At 33.9% G+C, this 27971-nt stretch overlaps 3 protein-coding genes across 4 annotated transcripts; 2 read left to right on the top strand and 1 right to left on the bottom strand.

The window, feature by feature from the left end:
* Nucleotides 1–690: 690 nt before the first annotated feature.
* Nucleotides 691–7465, bottom strand: LOC101215791. The gene is made up of 5 exons (XM_004150127.3): nucleotides 7034–7465; nucleotides 6676–6737; nucleotides 2430–2520; nucleotides 1842–1944; nucleotides 691–1754 (listed from the first exon to the last, which is right to left on the bottom strand). The coding sequence occupies exons 1-5, from the start codon at nucleotides 7219–7221 to the stop codon at nucleotides 1032–1034; spliced, it is 1167 nt and encodes a 388-aa protein (XP_004150175.1). The 5' UTR covers nucleotides 7222–7465; the 3' UTR covers nucleotides 691–1031.
* A 5500-nt stretch (nucleotides 7466–12965) lies between these two features.
* LOC101213865 (lon protease homolog 2, peroxisomal) lies at nucleotides 12966–24326 on the top strand. Of its 2 annotated transcripts, XM_004150119.3 has the most exons (17): nucleotides 12966–13270; nucleotides 13792–13904; nucleotides 14078–14186; nucleotides 14406–14575; nucleotides 16017–16108; nucleotides 17198–17377; nucleotides 17472–17555; nucleotides 18423–18547; nucleotides 19253–19454; nucleotides 19543–19749; nucleotides 20169–20299; nucleotides 21076–21289; nucleotides 22162–22461; nucleotides 22777–22971; nucleotides 23060–23305; nucleotides 23597–23698; nucleotides 23868–24326. In XM_004150119.3, exons 1-17 carry the CDS (start codon nucleotides 13164–13166, stop codon nucleotides 23949–23951), a joined length of 2661 nt encoding a protein of 886 aa, XP_004150167.1. In that variant the 5' UTR covers nucleotides 12966–13163; the 3' UTR covers nucleotides 23952–24326. The 2 variants fall into 2 exon arrangements, with proteins under 2 accessions (XP_004150167.1, XP_011650367.1); XM_011652065.2 differs by lacking the exons at nucleotides 12966–13270; nucleotides 13792–13904; nucleotides 14078–14186 and having other exon boundaries at nucleotides 14437–14571.
* A 2719-nt stretch (nucleotides 24327–27045) lies between these two features.
* Nucleotides 27046–27921, top strand: LOC101216031 (protein N-lysine methyltransferase METTL21A). Its single transcript, XM_004150128.3, has one exon. The coding sequence runs from the start codon at nucleotides 27071–27073 to the stop codon at nucleotides 27734–27736; it is 666 nt and encodes a 221-aa protein (XP_004150176.1). The 5' UTR covers nucleotides 27046–27070; the 3' UTR covers nucleotides 27737–27921.
* The last annotated feature ends 50 nt before the right edge of the window (nucleotides 27922–27971 follow it).

Below are 27971 nucleotides of genomic sequence, written 5' to 3'. Positions count from 1 at the left end.
GAACTTCAAGAATTATAATGAAAAATTCGGATATTGAATCTGTTATGGCGAGTTAAGGATCAAAACAATATCTCAAATATTTACGATAGTTCAAGGTATTAAATAAGGGAAAGAAAAGTCGTGTTGGGGAACTAAACTTATAACTTGACCTAAAACATATTTGGAAGATTAAAGCAAAGAGAAAAGGCAATGCCCATCCCATTAAGAAACTCCAAATGCACACAATGGATGAGAAAAAGGATTTAAAAGATGGAATTCTTTGTCATAATTAGATCAATGTTTCCTATGGAACCCATATGGATTTTTTTTCCCTCTTTTCTATTTGGTCTTTGGTTGTTGGGTGGTGGGAATGTGCAAGCAACCCATCTGAAACAAATGACTTTGATTCAAAGATAAATAATGAATGAGATGTATGGTTGAGTTTGGCTGTCCCCATTAAAAAAACTTGCTAGTTTCAATTGTTTATCTTTAGCTATTGGAATGAACCAACATTACATAGCTATTAGTGGGAAGAAAAAATCATAGGAATTCCCTTTTCTTTGAGGCATCATAACAACCTCATTTTGTGACTAAACAAAAAGCCAAATATCTCTATTCTGTTGAAGAATAGCACATGTTGCAACTTTTGAAAAGAAATATCAATGATTAAGTCACAATGATACTATTTTAGGCCCATTTATTGCAATCTTATGGCCCAAAAAAACAGCCCATGTTACAAACTTTTCCTTTTCTTCAACATCCTTTTCACAAAGATCTAGCACATATCCTGATCTTTCTTTGAAAATTTTCAATCTCAAACACAAGTTCAAGGTTCACGATCCAACTGATCATTTCATAACAAATAAGGAAAGATCAGAAAAATGAGGTGTGGAATTTTGTGAAGAGACAATGCACATTTAATGCTGTTGCCATATAAACATCAATGGCTGTTGAGAGAATAAATTACATGAGGACATTACAGCATCATGTTTGGAGATTTTTAACCTAATGTCAATAGAGGGGTAAAAAAAAATAACAAGATCTGCATCAAATCATAGATTGCCTATCTGCTTGAGAGAAGAAAAGTGAGCATCAATTTGGTTCAGAGTTTGTTGATCAATGTTAGTTTTGTTAACCAACTTTGGCAATGAAAAACCCAATTCTTTCCTTGAGTCTAAATCTTTCTTTATAACTTGCTGCTCCTTGGACGTGTCAGTCTCTTCAGATTCTGCTTCACTGGATGTTGTTTTGTGTTGGTCAGAAAGCTGATGTTTCATTGCCAAGCAAGATTTTAAATCCTCCTCATTTCGGGCTTTGTTTAGCTTGTCGATGAGATCACCTAAAGCTCGAGTTCTTTTAGCATGCCAACCTTCTAGCATTTTGCATCCATCATTAGGATTTGTCTCGTCCTCACCCCTATCAGCTTGGGCATGGTCAGTGACCTCATCGACGTTATCAATTGTCTCGACTATTTTAATTTTTCTTAGTCCATCTTCAACAATTTTGCGTATCCTCTTTCTAGAATTGTCTGATGTCGATCCTAACTTTAACTTCAACCCAGGTGTCATTTCCTCGGGGTTGGCTTCTGTACCAGAGTTTACAGGGGGTCTGTCCTTAAGAGGCCTATCATCAATCATAGATTTTGTAGAAAAGACCTCTTCCAATAGATTAATATTCTTCATGTATCGATCAAAAGCTTCATTTTCTGCTTCAATATGCCTCTCCCGAAATTCCCTTAACTTGGAAAATCTCCATTCATTGATTGTGGCGGCATCCTAAAATCCTTCTCAAATTAGAATAAGGAAATTTACTTGTGTTCGATAACTACAAAGCAGAAGATAAATTGACAAATTATGAAACACCTTTCTGGTCAATGGCTTTGGTGAACGGATAGGGAGTCGCACATTGTTGAATTGGGAGAAGTTGCTAGAAAGTTGTCGAAGTGAAGCTACTCTATTTGAAGTCCTGAAACATAAAACCAACAAAAATGAAAATCTCAATGCCCAGAGCCAGAAGAAAAGCCTAAATATTGCTATTCAGACTATGGTAATGGTAGCCTAATTAAGCCTGGTCATGATTAGCACATGTTGAACAGTTGGCTGTAGGGGGTTGGATCCCAGAGAAGTAATCTGATATCAGGTTCAGGAAGGGAAGAATATTATCAAACTAACTTTAAAGGAGTTCACAAGACCCTAAAAATGAGTGAAAAAATCTCCACGATCTTTAGAACTCACAAATACAAATGTACAACGGCTGTAAAATCTTCCTTGATCTTAAACCAATAATATAATGACGAGTATATTGTTCAGTTGCCAGATGAAAAGACTTCAAGTTAAATAAAATAAGCAAGATTGTCAAAACCAATATCAGGAACAAAATTCATGGCAGCTGAGAAGACAAAATAAATAAAGGCATAAAGTGAAATCAAACGGTGTCTAGAACTCCCATACCCAGATGATGATGGATCTGGTGATTGCTTGTCAAATAGAGGAGAGCTAGAAGAAGGTGTCTTGTCTGGAAAAGTCGCATTTGCTTTTAACACTGCAGCATAAAATCAAAAATATCAGAATCATATAATAAGTCCTCAAACTAACAAAACCACAAGTCTTCCCTAACCTACCAGGCAAAACTGTCTGCAGACAGATCAACAACAAAATATGTACATAAGCCGATATTCCTATTCTAAATGCCCAGATTATATTTGATGAATGAGATAAATTTTCAAGGGGAAAGATCAATCTTTACCACTAACTTGACAAGACGCATCAAATTTTTACCACAAACTTTCAATGAATCAAATTTAACTTGACCTTTGAAAATTGTTGTAATTCTTATCTTAAAAGTTAATAGGTCTTGATGGACCATCAATAAAAATTTTGTCCAAACAAATATTCCATGTACCATTGATAAATCATATAAAATATAGGAGGCACAAAAGTTGATGAGACTTCTTAGGAAATCATCAAAAGTCAATGATCGTATTTAGCCAGTGTGGAACTTTATTACATTCTATTAGGATACCATCTAACAAGAAAATACTCGAGAACAAAACTACTCAAAAACTCTGAAATATGAAAATATATTGAAATAATCACCAGCCTTTCAAGAGGCCCTAGACTTTTCCAACATTCCCGAAGGAAATTACTATTTATAACTAAACCCTAACAAATTGTTGTCTAATTACTAATATGCTCCTCCTACAAACTATCTCCGTAACTAGGGGTCTTACACATTCCCAACAATCATCTCCTTGAACAAATGACCATCAAACCTCCCCTCAAATGGCCATCAATCCATCAAGCTCTTCAAGTCAACTCCTGTTGTCATTAGTATTCCACTATTCCTGTAGAGCTCTATCACAAATCTCCACCATAGCTATCTTTCAAGACACACTTCTTTATTTAGCACTCGAGAATTTTACCAGCATGGCTAGGTCAAAAGCATGACCCCGATACCACTTGTTAGAGACAACAACGTGTAAGGGCCCTAGTTATGGTTATATTAGGAATATTAATATGTTTATGAGTAAGGGCATATTAGTAATTAGCTAAGGACTTTATTGACGGTTTTAGTTATAAATAGAGGTAGTGAGTTTGGTTAGGGATTTCCCTTGTAGGAGTCTGGGAGAGTGTAGCCTCTCAAATGGCTATGATATATTGTAACTTCTCTTATATTTCAATACATTTTTATCTTTGAGAATTTTGTGCTCTTGAAACTTTCTTGTTAGATGGTATCCTAACACAACCCTCCAAATATCTCCATTGGTATGAGGTTTTTTGAATGAAACCAAAATCAAAGTCACGAGGAATTTTACTTCCTCTAAATCAAAACTAGAACTAAAGGGCATAGTTGTACAATCTTATTTTCATGGAAGATCAACATCTTCTTAGAATTCAAGGCAATAGTTGTACAATCTATAGAATAGAACAGATCTTGTACAAGTGAGGTCATGACATCTTCCTTCATCACCCAAGACTAGAGATGTTTGTATATGGACCACTTAATCCCACAGATTTCTCATAGTTCTTTTTCCTCTCCCCTATGTAATTCCCAGCCCCCACCCTACATTTATCCTCAGTTTGGAAGGTTAGAATTTCAGATAATGTCAAGTTTTTTGCCTGGCAATACATACACGACAGATTCAGTATAATTGAGCTTACCTAAAGATTGAACTCTTGCATCTCTTGGACCTCATTTGTGCCTCTTATGTAAGGGTGCTTCTGAACTGAAGCACGCTTTATAGAGATGTCAATTTTGAAATTAAAAATAAATAGATAGATAAAATAAAATAATGTGCATACCCACCCCAGGACTCTGACTTTGGAGATATTGAGGATTTGTCCTTATTTAAGCTCACTCAAAGCTTTGAACATGCAACCTCTAGGCAGGTGTTAGTGTTACTCAGAGATCGCAGGTCTTATAGAGATCAATTTTCAAGTCCAATTTGCAAGGTGGGGAATTTTAAAAGGGGCACAAAGCCCTTTTGAAGAGAAGCAAATCTTGATTAAGCCTAATGCCTACCTTTAGATGTCAATGAGTAAGGAGTTTAGTGATTACCTATCATCACTTTTCTAAATTATTACAGCCCTTTTGTTGTAATTTCTTTTATTTCGTTTCTCGCTTTTTTCTTGCAGTAAACATTTGTATTTTTTAATTAATCTTTAATGAAACTTCGGTTTATAATAAAAAGAGAGAAAGAGAAGCATAAAATACTCCACCCAATCAGTTATATAATGAGTTTAAACATTTCTAAGGAAAACTACGCAATTATTTCAAACCCCCTTTCCCTCCTATTTGCTAATAACCACCCCTTGGGGCAAGCCTAATATTACCCATTAACCATGCAACCTTTAAGGAGCCGTTTGGGCAAGCATATTCAAGACTATAATAACCATCTCTTGCTACAGTGAATACTATTTTATACTTTCCTATATTTCAAACCCCATTCCTCTCCTATTTGCTACCGTTTTTACTATTTTACATTCATTATTTCTTTTTCTTAAAATAGTTTACACCTCACATACATACTATTATAACTTAAACAAAAATAATCTACACCTAAAACACAAACTATTATAAACCAACTATAATAACCTAGGACTACGATAACCAACTTCTTGCCCTATAAGCCTCCTGAATATAAAGCCCTGTATTTATTACTTATGTGAGGAAATTGCCAAATGGAAATTTCAAGCTATCACAAATTCTCCTTAGTTCTTAGTAATAATGTCATATGGCGGTTTCATGCAGCCAACTTGTGTCTCGAATTAGACTCTCCTTCTACTGCCTTTCCTTCTTCTTTCTATTTATTATCAACTTTTCTGTAACTATTTACGTTCTTTTGTTCTCCTTCCAACCATTCTCTTCTTCTTTCTTTCTATTCCTTTGTCTTTTCTTTTATTAAAGAGGGAACTTCTTTCTATTCCTTTGTTTTTTTCTATACTTCTTTTTTTCTTGTCTCTTTCACTAGGCTTTTTTATTTCTCATGTTTTGATACATCAAAAGAAAAAAAAAAGGGAAACGAGGACAGGTGTTGATCTTATCTTAGGGAAAAGGCATATCAAGGCAACAACAGGGAACAGTTAGGCGAGCGTCTGGTTGAAGGAGCTTGCCTTAGCTGCATTCAAACCGCAACAACCAAAGATTGCCTCACCTCTCGCCTTAAGCGACCCAAGGCGCACGCCTTGAAACACTGTGTACAATTAGTGTCTAACACATTCATTGCACCAACAAGTGTCCAATATGTGTCCAACTAATGTCGGAGTGCTCAAGCGTCCAACACATGTTGGACTCAGACGCGCTAGCCAAACTTAGTATATGTGCTTCTTAGACGATAAGGATGAGCAAAGCAAAAGGCCCTAGGTGCACTTGATGGCTTTTGAATGTAAATCCATCTTTCACAAGAAAGATGATATATATTCTAGCTTCTATAGAAAGAAATAGAAGCATACAAGAGGCATTCCTCAAAATAGTTTAGCAAAAAAGCCAAACTAAAACAAAAAAAGGGAATCAGATCTCACAAAATAAGACCTAAAGAGTAATTACAAAATCATTGTACATCAAATCCAAAGAGAGACTATAGAACCTATCGAGGAACCATATATCTTCCAGGCAGTCTCAACCCCTCTAGAAATCAATCCAAATATAAAATTTGAATGTTTTAAATGGCTTAAAGCAATGTAAAGGATTTTTTATCCTAAGAGTGGTGCAATACATAAGCCTCAATTTAACTACAAAGAATTTATAAAAATCTTTAAGTGGACCAAAAATTACTGATCACAGTGATTACATAGAGAGAAGAAAATATCATCTCGAGTTTTCTTAAATCTTAACATCACCACTCTCATATACACATAAGCCTCTTTCAAACCAAAAAAATAGCAACTTTCAGTCCCTAATATGAGTTCCTTTCGAAACATTAAGTGAATATTGTGTTCTGAGAATCATTCGTTCCTTTTCTAGCTAGAGTGTTCCAAGGTTATAAGGGATGTATCCCCACCACAACCGCATAATCCCATCCCTATACTCAGAAAGGGCAGAGATGGAAGTGAAGATTCAACACACCACACATACACACACAAACACGAATAATCCATGATAGACAAATTGACATTCGCTAAAACTGATATCCCATGGCAAGAAATAAATAACAAAAACAGAGTAACAGTGTAGCCAATAGATAGATCAGTTTCTTACCGTGAATATAGCATGGGTTCTGGTTTCTCGCACAACAGCTCTTGCATGATTCATAAGGACACCTGCACGCACATTTCTGTTTAGGATAATATTGTTGGAGATTCTAAACAATGACTTGCAAATCAAATATCAAATCAGCTAATCAGCTAATGCAAGGGCCAAATAATATAACCAAATCTACTTATGAGAAAATGTAAGACAAGTAGACGTTAAATTCGAAAATTTCCCAAGTACCGTCCTATACATACTAAGCTGAAGAAAACAATCCACAAACAAAACAAATCTAGGGTTTCAAGCGCATGAGAGATGAAATTCAAGTCAAAAGGAGAGGAAGCAGCAAGTGAAGAGATTATTAAACCTGGAACGAGCAACATTCCCACAAACCCTACACTTGGGTTTGTTAAGGCCGCGGAGAGTCTTGGGCGGCGTTCCTGTACGGTTGGCCAAGTGATTGGGGGAAACAGCGACGTTAGCCGCAACCGCGCCGGCAGTGGTGGTGGCAGTGTCAGAGCTGTTGTTGCTAAGGGTTGGCGACGGAGCCGCCATGCAAGGGTTAGAGAAGAAGAAGAAAGAAGAGGAAAGGAGGGGGGATTTGGAGGGGAAGGGCTAGAAAGAGGATGGGAATTGGGAAATTGGTGAAGAATTTTTGAAAATTTGTTGAAAGGCGGGAGATTTTTGGGTTATTTGTTAGTGTTTTGTTTTGAGTTTGGCGGTAACAGATCGGGAAATCGGCGACGGTGGGAAACTGTAAAGAGATCCGGCGAGCATTCAGTCCCCCTTCCCTAAACGGTTTTCGTGGCATTTCCTATTTTTATTTTATGAAAATTAAATATAATCTTCCATTCGGCCCAACCCTTTGCTTTTGGGCTTCCTTTATTGGGCCTTCTCTATCGGCTCAACCTATATTGGGCCTCCGAGTTCGTTTCTCTTTCTTCTTCTTTTTTTCCTTTCCTTTTTGCATTTTAAACATATTCAGACTATACTACACAATTTAATTTGAGACTAAAATTACAAATGGTCCTAAGCATTTCAAATGAATTCTATTGCTTTATTGTTATCCTATTAAAAAATATACTTATTTAATATTATCACATTCTAGTTTTCAATTAATAAAAATCTCGATTATAAGTATATTAATAAATTTTTAACTTAAAAAAATATCCAAATTTTAAGGGCTTAACCGAAAGAAAATTCAATGTTGGCTTTGATGCCAAATAAACACTTCCAATCTAAAGAGTAAGTTAATCATAAAAGTTATAAATAAAATCATAATATTTTCCACATTTGCTTACTGTGTATGTATATGTAAATGTGTGTATATATAGAGAGAGATAGATATAATAATAATAATAATAATAATAATAATAGGGTATAGATAGGAATGAAAAATAAAGATGAGAATGGATAAGGGTTGGATAACATTTAATGCAAGAGAGATAAGAGCACCTCATTTTCATAAATCCATACATGTGGTAGATACTATTTAATTTATATATCCACATCTCTTTTTTCTTATTATTATTTTTATGTTTTATTATTATTATTATTATAAATTTTATTTTGGTTCAATTTATTGATTAGTTTAAATATTGCAAATTCATATTGTCTTAATGTTAAAATATTGAAATTGGAGGCTTGAAGAGGTTGGGTGCCTACCATCAATCAATGAATTAAATTGACGTCGAGTTTAAGTTTACTTAGCTTGGATAGTTTGATTCTGTCGAAAGTTTTGAGGTGATTTGAGATGAAAAAATGTTATGGAAGGTTGACGTTAATTTGGTGTTTTTGGTAGGGTTGAACTAAGCTTTAATTTGAGGATTTTTGTTATTAGCTCAAGGAAGATTTACTTGTTTGAATTATTTGAGTTAGAAAAATGTGTAAATGGAATTTTTTGAAAAAAGTAAAATGAATGGGGGAGTAGTTGGAGTGTCAATTAATTATTTCACCCAAATGAATTTAAATATACAAGATTTTGTAGTGTAATTACTTAGCAATTCAACTACTTCTAATTTATTTGTGTTTTTCATATAGGTCGATTACACATTTTTAATTTTTAAATGTAAAATTAATATAACTACATCACGAATTAGATCCGTGTATTTTGAAGGCAGTTTAAATAAAATAGAGATATATGTGTTATTGTTAATTAGGTTGATGCAATTCAATCATACCACATGTTTTCAATGATAACAAACATTTATTTATAAATGACTTAAGTGTTTTAAAACACTTTGAATCGCCCATATTTGACATTAAACGAATAAGTTGGTATCTAAAAGAGAAGTTTAGAATGAGAAATTTGATGTGGCATGCATTGACGAGTGATGGGTGGGTGGACGGTGGGCCGACCATATATAAAATGCCACATGATGGATTGTTGAAAAGTTGAAAATATTAACTTGAATAGGTTACTTAATTAATTTTTTAAATTCAAATTCAAGTTCAATTGTCACGTTTATATTCACGAGAATTTTAGAGTTAAAATTGGTAGACACTTATATATTTTTTAATATTAATAATAACTTTGAGTTATTTTAGGTAAACTTCATGAACTAACCTAATCGATAGGTTATCATTTATCTGAATCCAATCCAATTCAAATGAGTGGATAACTCAATCCAAACTGTACATCCATTTTTTTTTTTTTTATTGAAATCATAAAACTGAAAATATGCTTTAATCGAACTCAAGATCACACGTAAACATGAACTTAGACGTTCCTTTAAGTCGAGGTAGAATCTATAAACATTTAATTAATTGAAGAGTGGAAAATAGGTCCACCTAACTTCAAAAGTTTTCAAATAAAAAATAGGAATAAAATTTTCTTCTTCATTTATTAAGAGGAATAATACAAAAGCTAAGTAGGTCTAATTAATCACACACATGTTTACACGTACAAAGGCTTATCCAAGTCAACTTTAGAGAACCAAATAATTGACACACACATACAAGTTGCCATTATTTATATACATACATTTACTAATTTCTAGAAAAAGAGATTCAAACAAGAAAGTTATATTAAATATTGGTATATTTGATTGAGATATTTTTTCCAAAGTAGGCTTTGAAAAATGTGTAAGAAAATTATGATGGGGAGGTTGTTTGAAGTAATTTTAAAATAATTGTCCCCCAATCTTACAAAGTACATTCAAATATCGTGTAAAGATGAGACAAACCAAATTATATTATATGTTTAGTCTTTAAAAATTATTTATCTTCTATTCTTAAAATTTAAAAGAAAAAATATTATACGAAAGTATTTTATGCGGGTGTAGATATACATTTAAAATATTGCTCGACAAAAGAATACTAGAACGCTAGTATAATATAATGGTATGTGACATCCGACTAAATCATGATACTTGAAATAAAAACTCTATTATTTTTTTGAAAAGAAAAATCTCACTAATTAAACTATATGAGTTAAAATGTAGCTCTTAAAATTATATATTTGCATTTTAGGTTTAGGGTGGAATTGATGTTAGATTTTGGAAGAATCAAAATGTGATTGTGTAAGAAGTTTAATTGTTTTTCTCTTCTTTTTGTATTTGGTAAGATAAATTAAGATTAAATCTATTAAAATCACTTTTAAATACACATTCATTTCATACTCTTCCAGATAAGTTTTACTGTGAAATATATTCTTTTAGAAGAAATATTTTTAAAAATAGTAAAATAAATTAAAATATTTGCAAGTTATAGTAATATTTTGAATTTATAGTCACTGATGTATATCAATATCACTAATAGAAACATATTAGTGATTATTAATGTTTATTATTGATACAATCTGAAAATTCTGGTATATATTATAATTATTTTATTAAATTTTCTACTTTTTACGATTTTTTTATCTCTCACACATATATGTAATCTATAAAAAAGAAAAATTAAAAAGTGGAGTAAAATGAAAGAGAAAAAATGGGCATGATTAAAAAGTGATTTTCTTTAGACTAAACTAACCATTATATTTGACCAAAACCACCTCAAAATGATTAAAATCACTTTTAAACATTAACGGTAGAGAATTAGAGAATGAATTTGAATGTAACAAAATTAAAGTATAAAATAAAACATTTAATTAATTACGAAATTTAACAAAATTTAAAACGTAAAAAAAGAAGGAAAAAAAAGAACCCTTTAAATCAAATTGAAGTGGAAGTGGGCATAGAGTGATGTAGGAGTTGCTATGTCAGCAACTCCGATGATTGCCACGTAATCACCTGAAAGTCCAAGTAGGTATGAACTGAAGAGCCAAAACAAGGCGGCTGCCACCTGCTACACGTTATTTATTCTCTTTTTCCCTAATTTAAACTCCACGAAACTGTCTATGAAATTTCCTATATGGAAATATCATATTATCCATAAATCTACTAATCATTAAAACACATAATTATTCTCTTCCTTTTACTTTAAGTTATCCTAATTAAATGATAACAATAATTAATAGACTTTCGAGTGTAGTCTTTTCTTTAAAAAACTCTTCTTGCTTGTTCACCAACCCCAACTTTATTAACAAACCCTTGAGTATAATTTATTAAGAAATGTTCGAGTAAACTCCTGAAATACTATTTTCTACAACTTAACAATCATTTACGATTGTTTGATGTTTATTAATTTTTTTAAATATGGTTTAATATTTACTTTTTAAGCTAAAATAGCTTTTATAATGTAAACTATAATAATTTACCCAACGTTTCTAAATGTTTGATAAATGTCTAAACTTTTAAATTTGTAACTATTTAGTTACTTTAAAGGATTGTTTACTTGTGTTTTGTTATTTTAAGAAACTGTTTAGTTCAATCTGTTGAATGGTGTTACATGTAAATTACAAATAAAGTCAAATAAAATATATATTATATTTATTAATTAATTTGGATGAAAATCGATTTTAAAGAATTGACTGTTTTAAACAAATGAGAAATATGTTTTGAACAAACGAATTTTATTTTTTAAATCATCGGTCTCTTAGTTTATAATAATACAATGAAATCAGTTAAGCTGAATTTGACTTAAACAATTAAATTTATGGTTTATTAGAAACAAAAATACTGAAACTAAATACTAAAAGTGGTGCAAACAATTCAATTTTGATAATAGGTGCTAACACATTTATAAAAAGAAACTTAATCTTCCTATCTAGTTTTTTTCTTTCACATTTATCAAATAATTCTACCTTACGTTTTTTAATCTACATTTTACGATTATTGAGTAGGTAGGTCAAACATTTCATGAGTATCAATTGGTTGGAGTTGGCTTTCAAATTATCAAAGCGCTGCCAAACCAACAATGGTCAATTTAGTGATTGTCAATCAACCCAACTATGAAAAAGTACAAACTTTCAAAAAATTTAAAAAGTATTAGGATTAACCGCATTGTTGAATACTTTATCTCTGATCGACCACCTTCACTTTGGTTTATTTTGGTTGACCGACTCGATTTTTCGACTTATCACGCTCACTAGGTGTGATAGTTAGTTCAATATTGTCGAATTTAGAACTATCAAAAAAACAAATCAAATCAATTGATTTTAAACATAAAAAATATCCAAACCAATGTAAAAAAACAATAAAACAATCAATTGATTCTCGATTTTTGGCAATTCTATTTTTTCTTCCAAATTTTTATTGTTACTCTCCAATTTGTTTTGAATGCATCATTATTGCTAACTTTAAATTAAAACTGTCTATTTCTTTTTAATGTTGCTATTTGACATTTTTAATTTTTAACACTATTATAAATAAAAAGAACATGCATGTACATAATAATTGACCTTTTTTTTTACCCTAAAGATATAAATGCACCATAATAGTTGAAATACTAAAAACCACCTAATAAATAATTTAATTTTAAAAAGCATTCTCCAATCAAAATCGGATTCAAACCAATATTTTTCTGTTTCCTTCCAATACAAATGGAGAAATTCAATTTTAATACTAAAAAACCAACTATGATATGAATTTTAAATTAGTTTGTTTTCTTGTATGGCTCGTAATGGCTAATAATACGCACACGTAGCCAAAGGGTGCCCTAAAGGCTAAAACAAAAGGTGTACGGATAGGTTACTTATGGACCTAATAACAATAAATGAGAGGTGAGGGCAGCATTGAAGTTGGAGTTTGATCCAAAACTCCACAACCGCCTTATCAAGAAGATATTGTGTGTTTGTGTGTTCTCTTTTTTGTGGGGTCCGTTAAAGAAATTTCCAAAACAAACCGAGGTGAAAATCAAATTATGTAAGTCTTAAAGGGCTTTTCTACAAAACCCAACTCATTTTAAATAATTCCAACGACGAGAGGAAGAAAAAGAAAAAAACTGAATCGAAAGAGATTCAGAATGTTTTTGCAAACCTCAACGTCGTCGTTTTGATCCGTTAAACCTCCCCTACTCCATCTACACACCATTGCCACACACGTCTCTCTCTCTCTCTCTTAATTTCTTTGATTTTGTAAACTTCATTTTCTCTCTCTTCTTCATCAATTGCAATCATGGTGGAATCGGTTGAGTTACCGAGTCGACTCGGGATTCTTCCTTTCAGAAACAAGGTCCTTTTACCTGGCGCCATTATTCGGATTCGATGCACTTCATCCAGCAGGTATGTCTTAACAAATGCTACTGATTGCACCTTTATTTTTCTTTTTCTTGTGGTTGTTCCGGCGATGCATAATTTCAGTAATCATGATGTTGTTTTGTCGAGCTCCAAAAAAACTCTGATTGCCTTGGTTTCGGTTTCAGCGGTTTTGGCCTTTTTTTCTTTCCTGGTACTTTGGATCATCACTTAACTCCGTTGATATCAGTTTTTGGATTCTTGTTGAAATGAGATTGAGGAATTTGTTTGAACTGGAATTTTATTCTGGTCAATTTTCCTGTTTTTTTTTTTTTTCGTCTGTACGGTATAGCGTGGGAGAATTTTGTTTGTGTTTGACTTTTGTCTGTATCTTTTGATAATTAGTTCGTAGTTTAAGTTGGAGCTTAGTTTGAACCTTTTGAATTATTTTCTTTACTTTGAAAATCTGATGCTATCGGTCCTACTTTGATTCTTTTGTTGCGAAATTGTATACGTTTTATGGAAGTTGACTGAAGGTTGACTTGAAAAATGTTTTACTATGGATGCAGTGTGAAGTTGGTGGAGCAAGAGTTGTGGCAGCGAGAAGAGAAGGGATTAATTGGTATTCTTCCAGTTCGAGATGATGCTGATGCACCGGCAATTGTCCCTGTGTTATCTCAAGGTAGTCAAGTTCCTGGGTATTTTATGAATCATTTAGGCTTAGGTGGCTGCATTTTGGTTGGAAATCATGTTGTATGAGGAATTTTTTGTTTGTATGATCTGTTTGTATTGCTTGATTATGGCATGGCGGGGAATGAGTTATTAAACTGCTTCGGGAATAATTATAATGGTTAGGTGTGGGAAGTGATTCTGGAGATCGTAGCTCAAGGGTTCAATCTGGAACCTCTGACTCACAAAGAGTAGATGGGAAAAATCATCAGGAAGTTATTCAATGGCATTCAAGGTATAATGTCTATTTGTATTTTGTCATTTCATAATTTAGTTGTTTCTGTTTAAACCATCAGATAGGAGAATAAGTTATTTTCTCTTGCAACTTTTTCTCATTGTTTTGGATATCTCTCTTCTCCATATAATTCAATACACAATTCTGTATGTGTAATATTGCAAAATGAAAGATGGGGTAATAGTTGAGATGCTGGTTGTCTAAAATTCTTTCTATCAGGGGTGTTGCTGCTCGTGCCTTGCAGCTGTCTAGAGGAGTGGAGAAACCGAGTGGAAGGGTGACATATACCGTTGTGCTAGAAGGTTTATGTAGATTTACTGTTCAGGAACTTAGCACCAGAGGAACATATTATACTGCACGAATATCACCTTCAGAAATGACAAAGGCAGGTTGGTGGTTTAGTGCATTTTTATATGCTGTAAATTGATGGAAGGATGTAATTTTTTGGATCATTTTAATTGTTAGTGGAAATTTTAGTTTTCTTTTTTTTTCTTTTTTTTTTTTGCTCCATTTCAGTTTCTGCAATTTATTCATGTTGAAGCTTAAATCGCTTTTAGGTGATGCTATGGATATGTTATTATCATGTGAAACCCTTTTCTATTGTATTATAGCAAAGATGTCAGTCTTACACAACATTTATTTTTTGGGTCTGATATCATTTACTCTATGAGACAAGAACAGAATCCAGAGTCTTGGTTTGCAGAACTGTGTCCGGTTTTGATGTAAATTTTAGTTAAAGCTCAAGGATTTAACACATTACAAAGGCATATAATGAATTAGATTAACACAAGACAAGGGTATATAGTAAAGTGGACTTTATTCTTATTTTTGTATAACTGCTACTTTCTAAATATCAAGTATAAAATCCTAAAGCTTAAAGCTCGATTTAAAATTTGGGATCTCAATTTTTTGAAATCATCTTGGTGTTAGAATTTGAATCTCACAAGTTAAAGAAGGGAAATTGCGTTAGAAATACTAAACAATCACACACACTCACTGGATTTAAATCAAAAGCCCAAGGATGGTGTGTAGTTTTTCTTACCTAGGGGCTCTTGATTACAAGCAACCTTGACATAACAAATAAACATGCTGGAAAGTTATCAACTGCTAAATGAACATTAACACTGTAGCCAACTAATCGGACACTTCTTTAATCGTCAAAGTGCTTCCCCATTAGATAGACTGTTTTAAGCCAATAGCAGTTGAGAGTCTATATAAGTTTCATTTAGTATAACTTGTAAGAAAAAAATTGGAGATTTGATGTCATAATGAGTTTAAAAGTTCCGATATTTCAATTTGGAACCAAAAAACTTGATGAAAGTGTAATTTTAGTGCGTATACGTGAAAATTTTGAATCTTTATATATGGATCTGAAGAATTTACTGCCTTGAATGCATTACTAACGTTTAGATCCATATCTATGGATTTGCAGTATATATATATATATTCTGGTATTCCTATAATATATATCTATATATAATCTGGTATATATTGGACATCTCTCTTGTAATCACCTATAGGTGTTTTGGGTTTTTTTTTCTTTTCTCATTTATCAATGAAATGTTCCTTTATCCACAAAAAAAAAAAAGAAAAAAAAAGAAAATTGTATGACTAATATGGTCCATTGTCAGGAGGAGTCTGTAAAACACGTTAAGTGTTCTGGGTTCTAGTGTACAGTCCCTGAAACTTGCTTTGTTTTCTTGGCTTTATCATATACTTTTTCTTTGGAAGAGGTTTTCTATAGACTTTTTGAGTTTGTTGATTAAACAAATATGTTTGCCTTTTGAACTCATCTGCTGATGTTGCTTACTTCTTTCTCATCGTAATTAGAGATGGAGCAAGTGGAGCAAGATCCAGACTTTATTTCATTATCTCGACAATTCAAAGCTACTGCAATGGAGCTTATATCCGTTCTTGAACAGGTACCCGGTGATGCGATCTCTTTTGTTCTGTTACATGGTTATTATCTTTATTGAGGGTATTGAAAGATGGTGTGTTTCATGAAAGAAAGATATGGAATCAAATCATTAATTTTGTGGTCAGTTTGTATGGTGCCTAGAGGCAAAACTATTCCTAATGCTAATATTCTTTCAGACCGGACTTGCTATTTTTGTTGAAAGAATCCAACTGGTTATTCCTAGAACTGTATTTGATGAACAATTTGCTTTTGTTAGAGATGATGGGACTATTGAAGTTGTTTCTTTTTCTTCTTGAGACAATAAATGGAAGGCACATGGAAGGGCTATTTTTCTTTTTAACTCTTTACTGAATGCTGGTTCTATTTTCCTCAAAGTTAACAGGGTGTGGTTAAAGGCTGTTTGTAATCAAGATGTCCTGGAAAAGCTTATAATTTAGTTTGGTTTGTTCATTGGGTGGGGTTTAAATTTTTTAAATAGGTTATACAAGAAATGTCCTCACATAAATCTATCTTTCAATCTGCACTTTTGTTTTACAGCATAGGAAAGTCATGAATTTTTGTTCTTATAATATTGAATGTTAGACCCATACTATCACAATCTTTAGTGTTTCATGGGCTTTGATAAACGGTTAATGGGTAACACTTTCAGTTACTTTGAGAGCTGAAATTTAAAGGCAAAGCCAGGATTTTATGACTCATGTCATAATTGGAGTGGAAAAGAAAAAAACAAAAAGTTCTTTGAAGGGAGGTCATTGGAGTGAAGTGATAGGCGGGTCTAGTTGAAAGTTACTGGAGTGCAGTCACAATTTCTTTTGTAAATACTCTTCTAAAGTTGTGCTTCTTTTTTGGTTTAAATCTGTATGAGGAATTTTTTAACTGCTCTTGAAGGAAGTTACTAGTTGCTAGTTCTTTGTTAGTAACTGATTCAATGGAAAATTTTGTTTCTTTATCAAATGGAAATTTTACTTCTCTTGATTATATGTATTCCTCTATCTTTTAATATTGAGTCCATTCAATTTCATCATTTCTGTTATTACTATGCATATCTAAGTCATCCTTTGGAACAGTAATTCACACATTTTTCCGCTTCTAGAAACAAAAAACTGGAGGGCGGACAAAAGTTCTTTTGGAGACGGTTCCAGTTCATAAACTGGCTGATATATTTGTTGCCAGTTTTGAGATGAGTTTTGAAGAGCAACTATCTATGCTGGATTCAGTTGATTTAAGAGTAAGGCTTTCAAAAGCAATGGAGTTAGTTGACAGGCATTTACAGGCAAGTTTTGTATCAAAGAGTTAATGATAGTAAAAGTTCACCTGAATATTATCTTTTCTTCCTGTGAGGTCATGTTGTTATTAACTTGCAACAGTCGATACGTGTAGCAGAGAAGATTACGCAGAAAGTAGAAGGACAGTTATCAAAATCACAGAAAGAATTCCTTTTGCGTCAGCAGGTTAGCCTTCTCACAGCATTCAGCAATTATAGTTTATATGTAGTCAGACAGTAGAAATATAACAATATGTCCCAGGTTTTTGTTATTTTACAGTCTTGCTGAGTTTGTATTGATTATCACCTAAAGATGAAATGATGGGCTTTTGTTTCATGCTTTATCAATGGTGTCATGTCTAATGCCATGTTATTATATGCAATTGTAAAAATTCATAAGTATGTTGCATGGCTGTCAACCTACTATTTTAGCTATTCATGCATATGGTCTTATCTTTCACGTTATTAATTACCTTTGATAAGGGTTACAGACCTCCACATGTCTCCACAATTATATGATATTCTCTGATTTGGACATAAACCTTCATGGCTTTGCTTTTGGTACTACCTAAAAGACCTCACACCAATGGAGATAATTGTCCTCACTTATATACCCATACCCATGATCACTTCCTTAACCAATATAAGACTTTTTTTTGCACTCCTAACAACCTTTTATGTTGAATTCTATAGCGTTATTCAAATATTTGATGCATATCATTTCTACATTAGGACCAACTAATGATTGTTTCTAATAATTTAGTAACCTCCTTAACACTTTTAGTTTTAGCTGATTATTGTAATTGCTATGTTCATCAAATACAAATTGATTGTAGTATTGATTACTTGTTTGATCCAATATATTGTCATTCCCAAGTAATCTAATTTACCGTTCCTATTGTTGAGAACAATTTCATATTTCCTGAGATATCTGTTGTTGTGGAAAAGCACCTCCGTGAGAGGTCCAGGTTTCACCATGTGATTCAGTGGATGGTTGGGTAATACTATTTGTTCAATACCACCAGACCCTTCTCATTTATTGCATAATGTGTAGATGAGGGCCATAAAGGAGGAGCTTGGTGATGACGACGATGAAGATGATTTGGTTGCCCTAGAAAGAAAGATGCAAAGTGCTGAAATGCCTGCTAATATCTGGAAGCATGCCCAGAGGGAGTTGAGGTTTGACTTTCTGAGAAATATATTTAGTGTAGGATTTTTTGTGCAGTAAATGTATTAATTTGTTATCATAGTAAGCTAGCAGTTGCAAACCACGGGAAAAAATAGTGAAATAATATTTTTCTTTTTTGTTTTGTTTTTTCTAATTGTTGAAATGATGTTTATATCTAATCCTTTGGTGGATATATAGTGCTGAAATCTGTATAATGGCCTATTCTTATTATTGTTACTCAATTTGCTCGCTCTTATATTATTAGTCTGAAGTTACTTTGTTAAGTACTATTGTGTTGACTAACTGATAGCTTCTGTGGAGGGGATATTTTACCTCTCTAAACTCTTTAATATTAACACAATATCTTACAATATTATAATGGAATTATCAACTCAATATCTTTCAAAATGACGTCCTTATCTGGAGCAAATGATGCCACCAGTAGAGGTCAAAGAAAGATTATATGGACGGGTACCCTAGGAAGTAGGTTTGTGTTGCTATACACAAGATCAAACATGCACAATGAACCTTGAACGCTTGCTAGAAAAATTAATGTTTTAGGGGAAATTATCAATGACATCGGCGCATCTTTGATTTTGACATACTATATCATTGTTGGCAAACTCTTCTAGCTGATCAGATCTGACTTTTATGTGATCGGATTTGATTTTAACGTGTTGGCCAATTTTACACATTTAACTCTATAACCTTCATAGGAGCCTTAAAAAAATGCAACCTCAACAACCTGGGTATAACAGCTTGCGAGTTTACCTTGAGCTTCTTGCTGACCTTCCATGGAAGAAGGCTACTGAAGAAAATGAATTAGACTTGAAAGCCGCAAAGGAACGTCTTGACAGTGACCATTATGGTTTGGTCAAGGTCAAGCAACGAATTATAGAATATCTTGCTGTTCGGAAGGTAACTTGTTATATAATTTTTTTCCAACTCGGTATTTTCATATTTTAGTTCAAATGTGGTATTATATGACACCGTTCAACGTTTTCAGCTTAAGCCAGATGCAAGAGGACCTGTGCTGTGCTTTGTAGGGCCACCAGGTGTGGGAAAGACATCTTTGGCATCATCTATTGCTGCTGCTCTGGGCAGAAAGTTTGTACGTATATCCCTGGGTGGTGTTAAAGATGAGGCTGATATTAGAGGACATAGGAGGACCTACATTGGAAGCATGCCAGGGCGTCTTATTGATGGACTAAAGGTAGTCTTCTCCTCTTCTCTTTTTGGTCCAAATTTTAATTGCTCTTTCAGAATTCTTATTTAGCCAAAGCTTCGGTGTTTGTTTGCAGCAGATTCTTGGTAGATTAAAATATTGTTTTGGTGATCATTGTCTGTAGTGTTCAATGCTTCTTGTTCAATCCATTTTTATTTAGTATCATTTTTCTTTATCACCTTATGAACGTTAGTGTATGGGTGTTTTTCCTTTCATGAAGGTTAAGATGCTTATCAATGGTAAGAACCCTTTGTCAGTTATGGTTAGGAAGGAATAGGAAATCTTTAGTTGTTATTCCTTTCATCTAATTGCAGTTGATTGGAATTCTTTTATATCACTTGGCTTACTTAGTTTGACGCTTTATCTATCTTTCCCTTCCTTGAACTTTCTTCTTTGATATTCTACAGAGAGTATCTGTTTGCAACCCAGTCATGCTATTAGATGAGATTGACAAGACAGGTTCCGATGTGCGAGGCGATCCAGCTTCAGCTCTACTGGAGGTTCTTGACCCTGAACAGAACAAAAAGTTCAGTGATCAGTATCCTAATCTAATGGCTATTATTTTTATTTATTTGTAAACTGCTCGCATTTTGGTTATAGAGCTTGCTTTGGTGTTAAGCTTTTGTATGTATTCATGAAGGCAAGGATGAAGGTAAGGCTTATTTAAAAGGTTCTCAATAGATCAAAACATTAGGGGCGTTTGGGGGATGAAGTGATTTATGGGAGGGTTAGTGTTATGATAATCCTAGTATTATAATAGTTCTAGTGTTATGATAGTATGCCTTTGGGGGAAGGATTATGATAGTATGTGTTTGGGGGAGGATCGGGGAAGGAGTGGAATAGTGAAAAAGAGAGAAAGGAAGGATTATGGAAAACCTAAACGTGGAGTGAGTTAGTGTTCCTGAAATGCCACTCTCTCGGCATCAACTCTTGTTCTTCTGTTTGTGAAATTTGTTTGTGTGAATGGGCGGGAAGAAATAGAAGGTGCTTCAGGAACTAAATAATGTTTGAATGTCTATGTTTCATGGTTGGAAAGAAATATGTTACTTATTGAGAATGAGGTTGAAATATTTGAGTGGGTTGCAGTAATGATGTTCTTTTTTTGTAGGAATATTGTGTATATTAGCATTTTTTTCCCTTTATGTTGGGGTTTGTGCTGTTTAAATGTATAATTGGTGTTTGGCGTCTACTACTCCCATTCACACGTGACATCTAACATTTCTACGTATATAACTCTTCATGTTGTTTCAAATTCTAAAACTGCTTCTTTATCCTCGGGGTACTCATAGTGATTCCTTAACTAATGATCAATAGTTATTTGAATGTCCCATTTGACCTTTCAAAGGTCGTCTTTGTGGCCACTGCTAACAGAATGCAGCCCATACCTCCTCCTCTTCTAGATAGGATGGAAGTCATTGAGCTGCCCGGATACACACCAGAGGAAAAACTTAAGATTGCAATGCACCATTTGATTCCACGAGTTTTGGAACAGCATGGGCTAAGTGCTGAATTTCTTCAAATTCCAGAGGTAGTCAACTCTTAATGTAATGATTACAATTAATTGTTCTATTATTATGATGTAAATCAAAATATCCTTCTCATTGATATCAGAGCAAATACAAACTGGAAGACGTTTCAAGAGTATATTGATTATCTCTTCCTCGCTCTTTCCTTATCATTCCTTCTTGTACTGTCGTTTTCCCTACCCTGTGAATCGATTCCTACCCTCCCCCCACAAACCACACACTAACTCTGCATAATTACCATGTTCATTATTCCATGTTTCCCCTTTCCCTCTTCTTGTAGGAGTTTATATTTATGATCAGGAGCCTATTGCAATAGTATGTATCCTCTAAGAAATATCGTATTCTCTAAAATGTTTACTGCAACTACAAATAGTCTATAGAACTGTTGTCTTTGCTGTCTCTTAAGTCTTACATCTGGGTACTTCCCAGTTCCAATTTTACTGCTTTCCAGTATTTCTCTCTTCATCTCAGGCTAGGCATGCATGTGATGCAGTATGATTATGAGAAATCCATGTACCTTTGTACTATTCATGGTCAGGAATGTTTGAAGATTTTCAAGACAACATTTAGGGGCCGGGGGGAATTCTGTAACTGTTCTTTCCGTCTTCACCCAGGCTGTTTTTACTTTTCTCTTGTAGTATTTTCTTCATCAACAAGAATATCTGTTCTTTTCCTAATAATAATAATTTCTTAGGCTTGTTTGTTTCACATGATCCTACAGCAAGTGTAACTGCCTGTCTTCATGTAAAAAATGGGGTTCTTTCTATTTTTTCTCGACTTGCAGCATCAATGCTGTGCAGTTTCATATCTGATATAGAATTTGCTGATTCTCATTATATTTGAAAGCAATTTAAGAACCTGTTTGTTGTGATAGGCTATGGTTAAACTTGTGGTTCAAAGATACACTAGAGAGGCTGGTGTACGAAATCTTGAGAGGAATTTGGCTGCGTTGGCTCGTGCTGCTGCTGTTAGAGTTGTGGAAAGAGATCAAACTGTCCCATTGAATAAAGATGTGCATCAGGTTTCCTCTCCTCTGTTGGAAAACAGACTTTCTGATGGAGCTGAAGTAGATATGGAGGTCATCCCAATTGGAGCGGATCATGAGATACCGAACCAATTAAGGATAGCCTCTCCGTTGGTTGTCGACGAGGCTATGCTTGAAAAAGTGCTTGGGGTAATGATCCATGTCTCCTTCTTGCATGTGTTGTTAAATATGTGCCTATTACTTGAAACTATTACTGGCGTATTCGTCATGTCCATGAACTAATTGTGTCGTTTCCAGTTTTTTCTGCTTCACAAGTAGACATGCTAGGCTCTTTTCAACTGGTTAATGAATGTTTCTGCTCTAACTTAGACATTCAATTCAATTCAAAATTTAGTAGTTGACTCTGACCATTTAGTTGAACTCCCAAAATAGAAACCTTTTCTTATCCTTTCTTCTTCTCTCTTCCACGCATTTTAATCCTCTTTAGTTGTTACTGCAATGCAGCCTCCTAGGTTTGATGATAGAGAGGCAGCCGAGCGGGTTATATCACCTGGGATATCTGTTGGATTGGTTTGGACTGCCGTTGGGGGAGAGGTTCAGTTTGTGGAAGCCACAGCAATGTCCGGGAAGGGGGAATTGCATCTCACCGGCCAGCTTGGTGATGTCATTAAAGAATCAGCTCAGATAGCCCTTACCTGGGTGGGTACCTTATTCATCTTTCAAGTGTTTTCATGGATATAACTTTATCTCAACAATGTTCAACTTCTTCGCTGTTGCGTAATTACAGGTCCGAGCAAGGGCAACAGATCTGAAACTTGCATCAGCTTGTGAATCTAATCTTTTGGAGGGTCGTGATATTCATATACATTTTCCTGCTGGTGCGGTGCCTAAGGATGGGCCTTCAGCTGGTGTGACTCTTGTAACTGCCCTCGTCTCTTTGTTTGGTCAGAAGAGGGTTAGGGCCGATACTGCAATGACAGGAGAAATGACTCTGAGGGGTCTTGTTCTACCCGTTGGTGGCATCAAGGACAAGGTACATATCATCATCTCATCTCCCAAAAGTTAATGAATGTTTACAAATTTATTCCTTTAATGTTTAGTTTATTTTTATTTGGTTCAAGAAGTTCAAAAACTATAAATTTAATCGTTAAACTTTGATACTTGATTTTAAAACTTTTGTTTATTTACTAAACTTAAACACTAGACACTAAATTAAAGTATATTTTACAACTTTTTAGACACAAATTTGAAAGTTTGTTGTCATTTAACCTTATTTATACAATGAGAAGCATTCATGTTATAATGCAAGTGAGATGTCTTGCAGATATTAGCTGCACATCGTTATGGGATAAAGAGAGTTATTCTGCCAGAGAGAAATTTGAAAGATTTAGTGGAAGTTCCTTCGGGCGTGCTTGCTAGTTTGGAGGTAAGAAGATTAATGGCACTTTTCTGATTATTAACATCGGGTTTGGTAGCTTTGGTAGCTGTTTGGTTTATAAAAATAAAAAATCTGTACCAATGTAGATGAAGAAACAAAAAATATGGATACGGAGATGTTGTTCGATGTTTTTTACTTGTTTTCTTCATATATTTAGATATTACTAGCGAAGCGGATGGAAGATGTACTGGAGCAGGCTTTTGAAGGTGGATGTCCATGGAGACTACACTCCAAGTTATGACAAGCACAAATGGCACGAGCACTGTCGTCTAGAACCGAGTGATCGAGCACATTGCCATATCCATCGGGTAAACACTGCTAATTGATTTTGATCAGATTATTGTTGTGGAAGAAGGAAGATCAGCCCAATTCGCTGCAGAAAGTTACCATTGGTTTTGCACAAAAACCATGGTATGTAATATTATTATTCTTTCATCTTTTTCTTTTCTAAAATCTCATCGGCTACTGCAGTTTTTCCTTCTCGTGATTGTTCTTCATGTAATTATGAAAACAATTCTGTATTTATATATATATATATTAAAAAGAACAAAGATCACTTTTGCTTATAATCATAGTGATATGTATAGTTAATCTTACTGAGAATACTTCCTTTTCACTTCTGACTCTTTCATTTCCATTTGTAATCAACCTTTTTGCTTTCTTCCTTAATTTCTCCTCTTTCTTACTCTTTCTTCTAACGCCTTGAATTTGCTGCATGGGAATTGGCCTTACCATCCAACAATCAGAGCAATAATGTTGATAACAATAAAAGCATTCTTTTAAGAAAGGAAAAAAAAATAAAAAGCTGGTTTGAGATCTAAGGGATGTTGTTCTTTGAGTTCTCCCAGGGGAGTGTTTGATTATGTACTATTCATGATAAAAGGTAGTGTACTTATTATGAGATTTCATGGGTGGATCTATTGTTATTAGTCTCATTCGTAAGTGTGGTTAGATTTTTGAAAATTACTCAAACGTAATCTGTCTTCTTACTTGTACTGTTGGCGTTATTGTTTAGGACTATTATTATAATAAAAGAATTATGAACATTAGTAAGAGTCGTGAAAATGTCTTGGAGTACTGCTACCGTTATCGATTAGCGCTAATCATTATTGTGACATTTTCATAATACTAATATTGATCTTCATAATTCTTTTCCTCTAATAACAATAGTAACTATAACAATACACTCTTTGTCAATCAAAATGTAGGTTTTGATTATATACTTGGAAGTTGACCTTAAATCTCCAATTTAGAACGGTGCTAAAGGTTTCGAAAATTCACATCTAACCACTGGGTGGTCTCATTTTGAGTGACATTAATGTTTCTTGCCCATAAAAGTCGAATAAAAATATACGCAAGAGTCGGTTTTTATTTTCGTCCCAAAACGTTGAAAAAATGATCAATACTATAGCTTACGTAGAAAGGTCCCAATTTAGAACGGTGTTGAAGATCTCGAAAATTCACATCTAACTATTGAGTGGCCTTATTTTGACTGATGTTAAAGTTTCCTGCACATAAAATTTGAAAGGAGCATGCTCGAGAGTTAGTTTTTATTTTCCTCTCAAAACGTCGAAAAAATGGTCAATGTTATAGCTTATGAAAAAATAACCCAATTTCGAACGGTGTCGAACGTCTCGAAAATTCACATCTAACTATTGGGTGGTCTCATTTTGAGTGACATTAAAGTTTTTTGTCTATAAAAGTCGAAAAAAAAATGTCTGAGAGTCTGTTTTTATTTTCGTCCCAAAATGTTGAAAAAAATACTAATGGTATAGCTTACGAGAAAAGGACCCAATGTGAAATGTTAGGCTTATTTTTCATGTGACGTTTTTTTTTTTATTATGTTTCCACTAGGAGAAATGCAGGCATAATTAAAACGAAAGTGATGTAGGTATATGTGAAACTTAGTTGACAATTAGTCATGGCTCAAAGTGTTGGAACAAATTTGGGTAAGCACGTACAACTAACTATTTATCTCAAACAATGTTGTCATTATCAAATACAGCTATATTAACATTGCTCAAACAAGCAAACTACTTCAAGGTTAGTTAAGGACTAAACTATTAGTGTATTACACAGACTTGTTGGGATCACCACTCAATAGGCCTCTCTTTGGCCATATCTGCGGTGGGTGTTTCTGCTTCCTCACTGAGGTTCACGGTGATATACTTCTATTTTCATGTAGTTTCAACAACGAACATTTTTCTTTTATAAATGATCGGTTCTCTCTTAAGCACCTTATATGGGGAAAAATAGTAAATTAGTATCGAACTTTAAAGCAATTCATCTATTTGTTAGTTATTAGATACTCAGCAACACATTTTTTACATCTAAACGGCAGAAATACTTTGTTACTTCTATATTTCAAGACCTAAAGAAGAAAGGGAGAGACTATATTCCATGAAGATTAAAGAAGGGTACATTGTGTTTTTTCCACCCTTTAGTATGTCTAATATATATATATATATATAGACATTATATGTATATGTATATATATTAGTAATGTATTTAGAAGAGCATCATGAGATGCTAAATAGAAGAATAGTTATCCTCACCTTCGTAAAAGTAAAGAACCATGACAGAAGATGTTCTAAGGTATCAAATTTTTTATCTATAACCAAAATGCGGACAATTTTTTATATCTAAGAGAATCTTGAAATGTTGAAAACAGAAGAGTTTCCGAAGTAAAATATAAAAGAAATTCCCAAAGTAAAATATGATGCTATTGCATAAAGTGAAATAACTACGGAAGCTTCTCCCTTGAACCGTCCACCTCTCCAAGCATATTCCCCACCAATTCTAAATAACTCTTGTGATATCACAAATTGAAACGATTGAAAATATAACAAGGAACTACAAATATGACCATTTAGATTTGATTCTCAAAATAATAGTTGATATCACATCATTGAAAAAAGTCTAATAGCAGCGATTGAGTACAACACCATATATTTTGTTATATTTGCAATTATTTACAAATGATGTTTTACTCTCGGTTAATATTCTTTAAAAGTGGTACTTAATATAATTACCCTAATTTGTATTATTATAATAAATCAGAAATGGGAAAAGGACAATGGGTGCACAGTCACCAAAGGAATAAAGGAAACAAATTTGCCATATCTAAAATGGAAGAGGCAGATTCAATCCTCTTGTCGTTTTATTCTTCCTTCAACTTTGAGGTATCTTATTCCTACAAAACACTCTCGAAAAAGAGAGAATGGTATTTGATTCTTCAAAAATAAGACCAAAAAAGGACTTTCTTTTGTATGGAAGATTAAACGGTGGTTTGTCATATAAAAACAGTAAGGCTCAAAGAAAATTGGGGAAACAAAGGAAGAAGCGAAGAAAGGGAATACTATGGTTGTTAAAGAGTTCCAAATCAGTGATCGAAACATTGTAATCCATGAGCTTGACGACCTCTATGATTCCACAACTGGAAGAGTGCTCACCGGTTCCTGGGTCTGGAACTCGGCCTTCGTCCTAGCCAAGTGGATGGCAACTCAGTGCAACCTATTCGACTTCGACTTCCGGCAGAAGAACGTAATCGAGCTTGGCGCTGGGACTGGACTTCCTGGTTTGACAGCAGCTTTACTTGGTGCTAATCGTGTTCTACTTACCGATGTAGAGCCATTGCTTCCTGGGTTGTTGGAGAATGTAGATGCTAATGGAGTTGGCGATCGAGTGGAAGTAAGGGAACTCGTGTGGGGCTCAAACGACTTGCCAAGTCAAGCAAATGAGTTGGGGGAGTTTGACCTGATTTTGATGTCAGATTTGTTCTACAACTCGGAGGAAATGCCCCATCTAGCACAAGTACTAAAGATCATCTCTGGGACAGATACCAAAATATGGGCAGCATCGGAGATCCGACCATGGACTATTGAATGCATTACAGAGTTGATAAATCAAGGATTCAAGATCACAGAGTCCCCAGTTCAACATGATGAATCTCATGAGGAAGACAACCATAAGATTTTGGACTCGTTTTCTATATTCCATCTCAGACAAGAAGAAAGAAACCTTTAACTGTATCAATCCAATCCGAGTTCTGACCATCGACCATTAAGTGTAGAACAAAGCGAGTAACCAGTTCAACACAATGAACCTTGTGAGGACTCAACCCACATACCAATTTATACCCCTTTTCTATTTTTCATCTCAGAAGATCGAGATAGTTTCATAATGAATAGAAATTCAATTTTCAAAGCTCAGAAACATCGCAATAAACATAAAAAAAATGGCAATTGGGGCATGCAAGCTA

Source organism: Cucumis sativus, chromosome 3 (assembly GCF_000004075.3).
Source record: "Cucumis sativus cultivar 9930 chromosome 3, Cucumber_9930_V3, whole genome shotgun sequence".
NCBI lineage: Eukaryota > Viridiplantae > Streptophyta > Magnoliopsida > Cucurbitales > Cucurbitaceae > Cucumis > Cucumis sativus.
The sequence above is the reverse complement of the archived record's forward strand: the minus strand, read 5'-3'. Positions and strand labels throughout refer to the sequence as shown.

Coding starts and splice junctions, on each gene's coding strand:
- LOC101215791 (XM_004150127.3), bottom strand. CDS start 7,221: ATGGCGGCTCCGTCGCCAACCCTTAGCAACAACAGCTCTGACACTGCC. Junction 6,738..7,033: donor GGGAATGTTGCTCGTTCCAG/GTTTAATAATCT, acceptor ATGTGCGTGCAG/GTGTCCTTATGAATCATGCA. Junction 1,755..1,841: donor CAAAGCCATTGACCAGAAAG/GTGTTTCATAAT, acceptor GAAGGATTTTAG/GATGCCGCCACAATCAATGA.
- LOC101213865 (XM_004150119.3), top strand. CDS start 13,164: ATGGTGGAATCGGTTGAGTTACCGAGTCGACTCGGGATTCTTCCTTTC. Junction 13,271..13,791: donor CGATGCACTTCATCCAGCAG/GTATGTCTTAAC, acceptor CTATGGATGCAG/TGTGAAGTTGGTGGAGCAAG. Junction 13,905..14,077: donor TGTCCCTGTGTTATCTCAAG/GTAGTCAAGTTC, acceptor TATAATGGTTAG/GTGTGGGAAGTGATTCTGGA.
- LOC101216031 (XM_004150128.3), top strand. CDS start 27,071: ATGGTTGTTAAAGAGTTCCAAATCAGTGATCGAAACATTGTAATCCAT.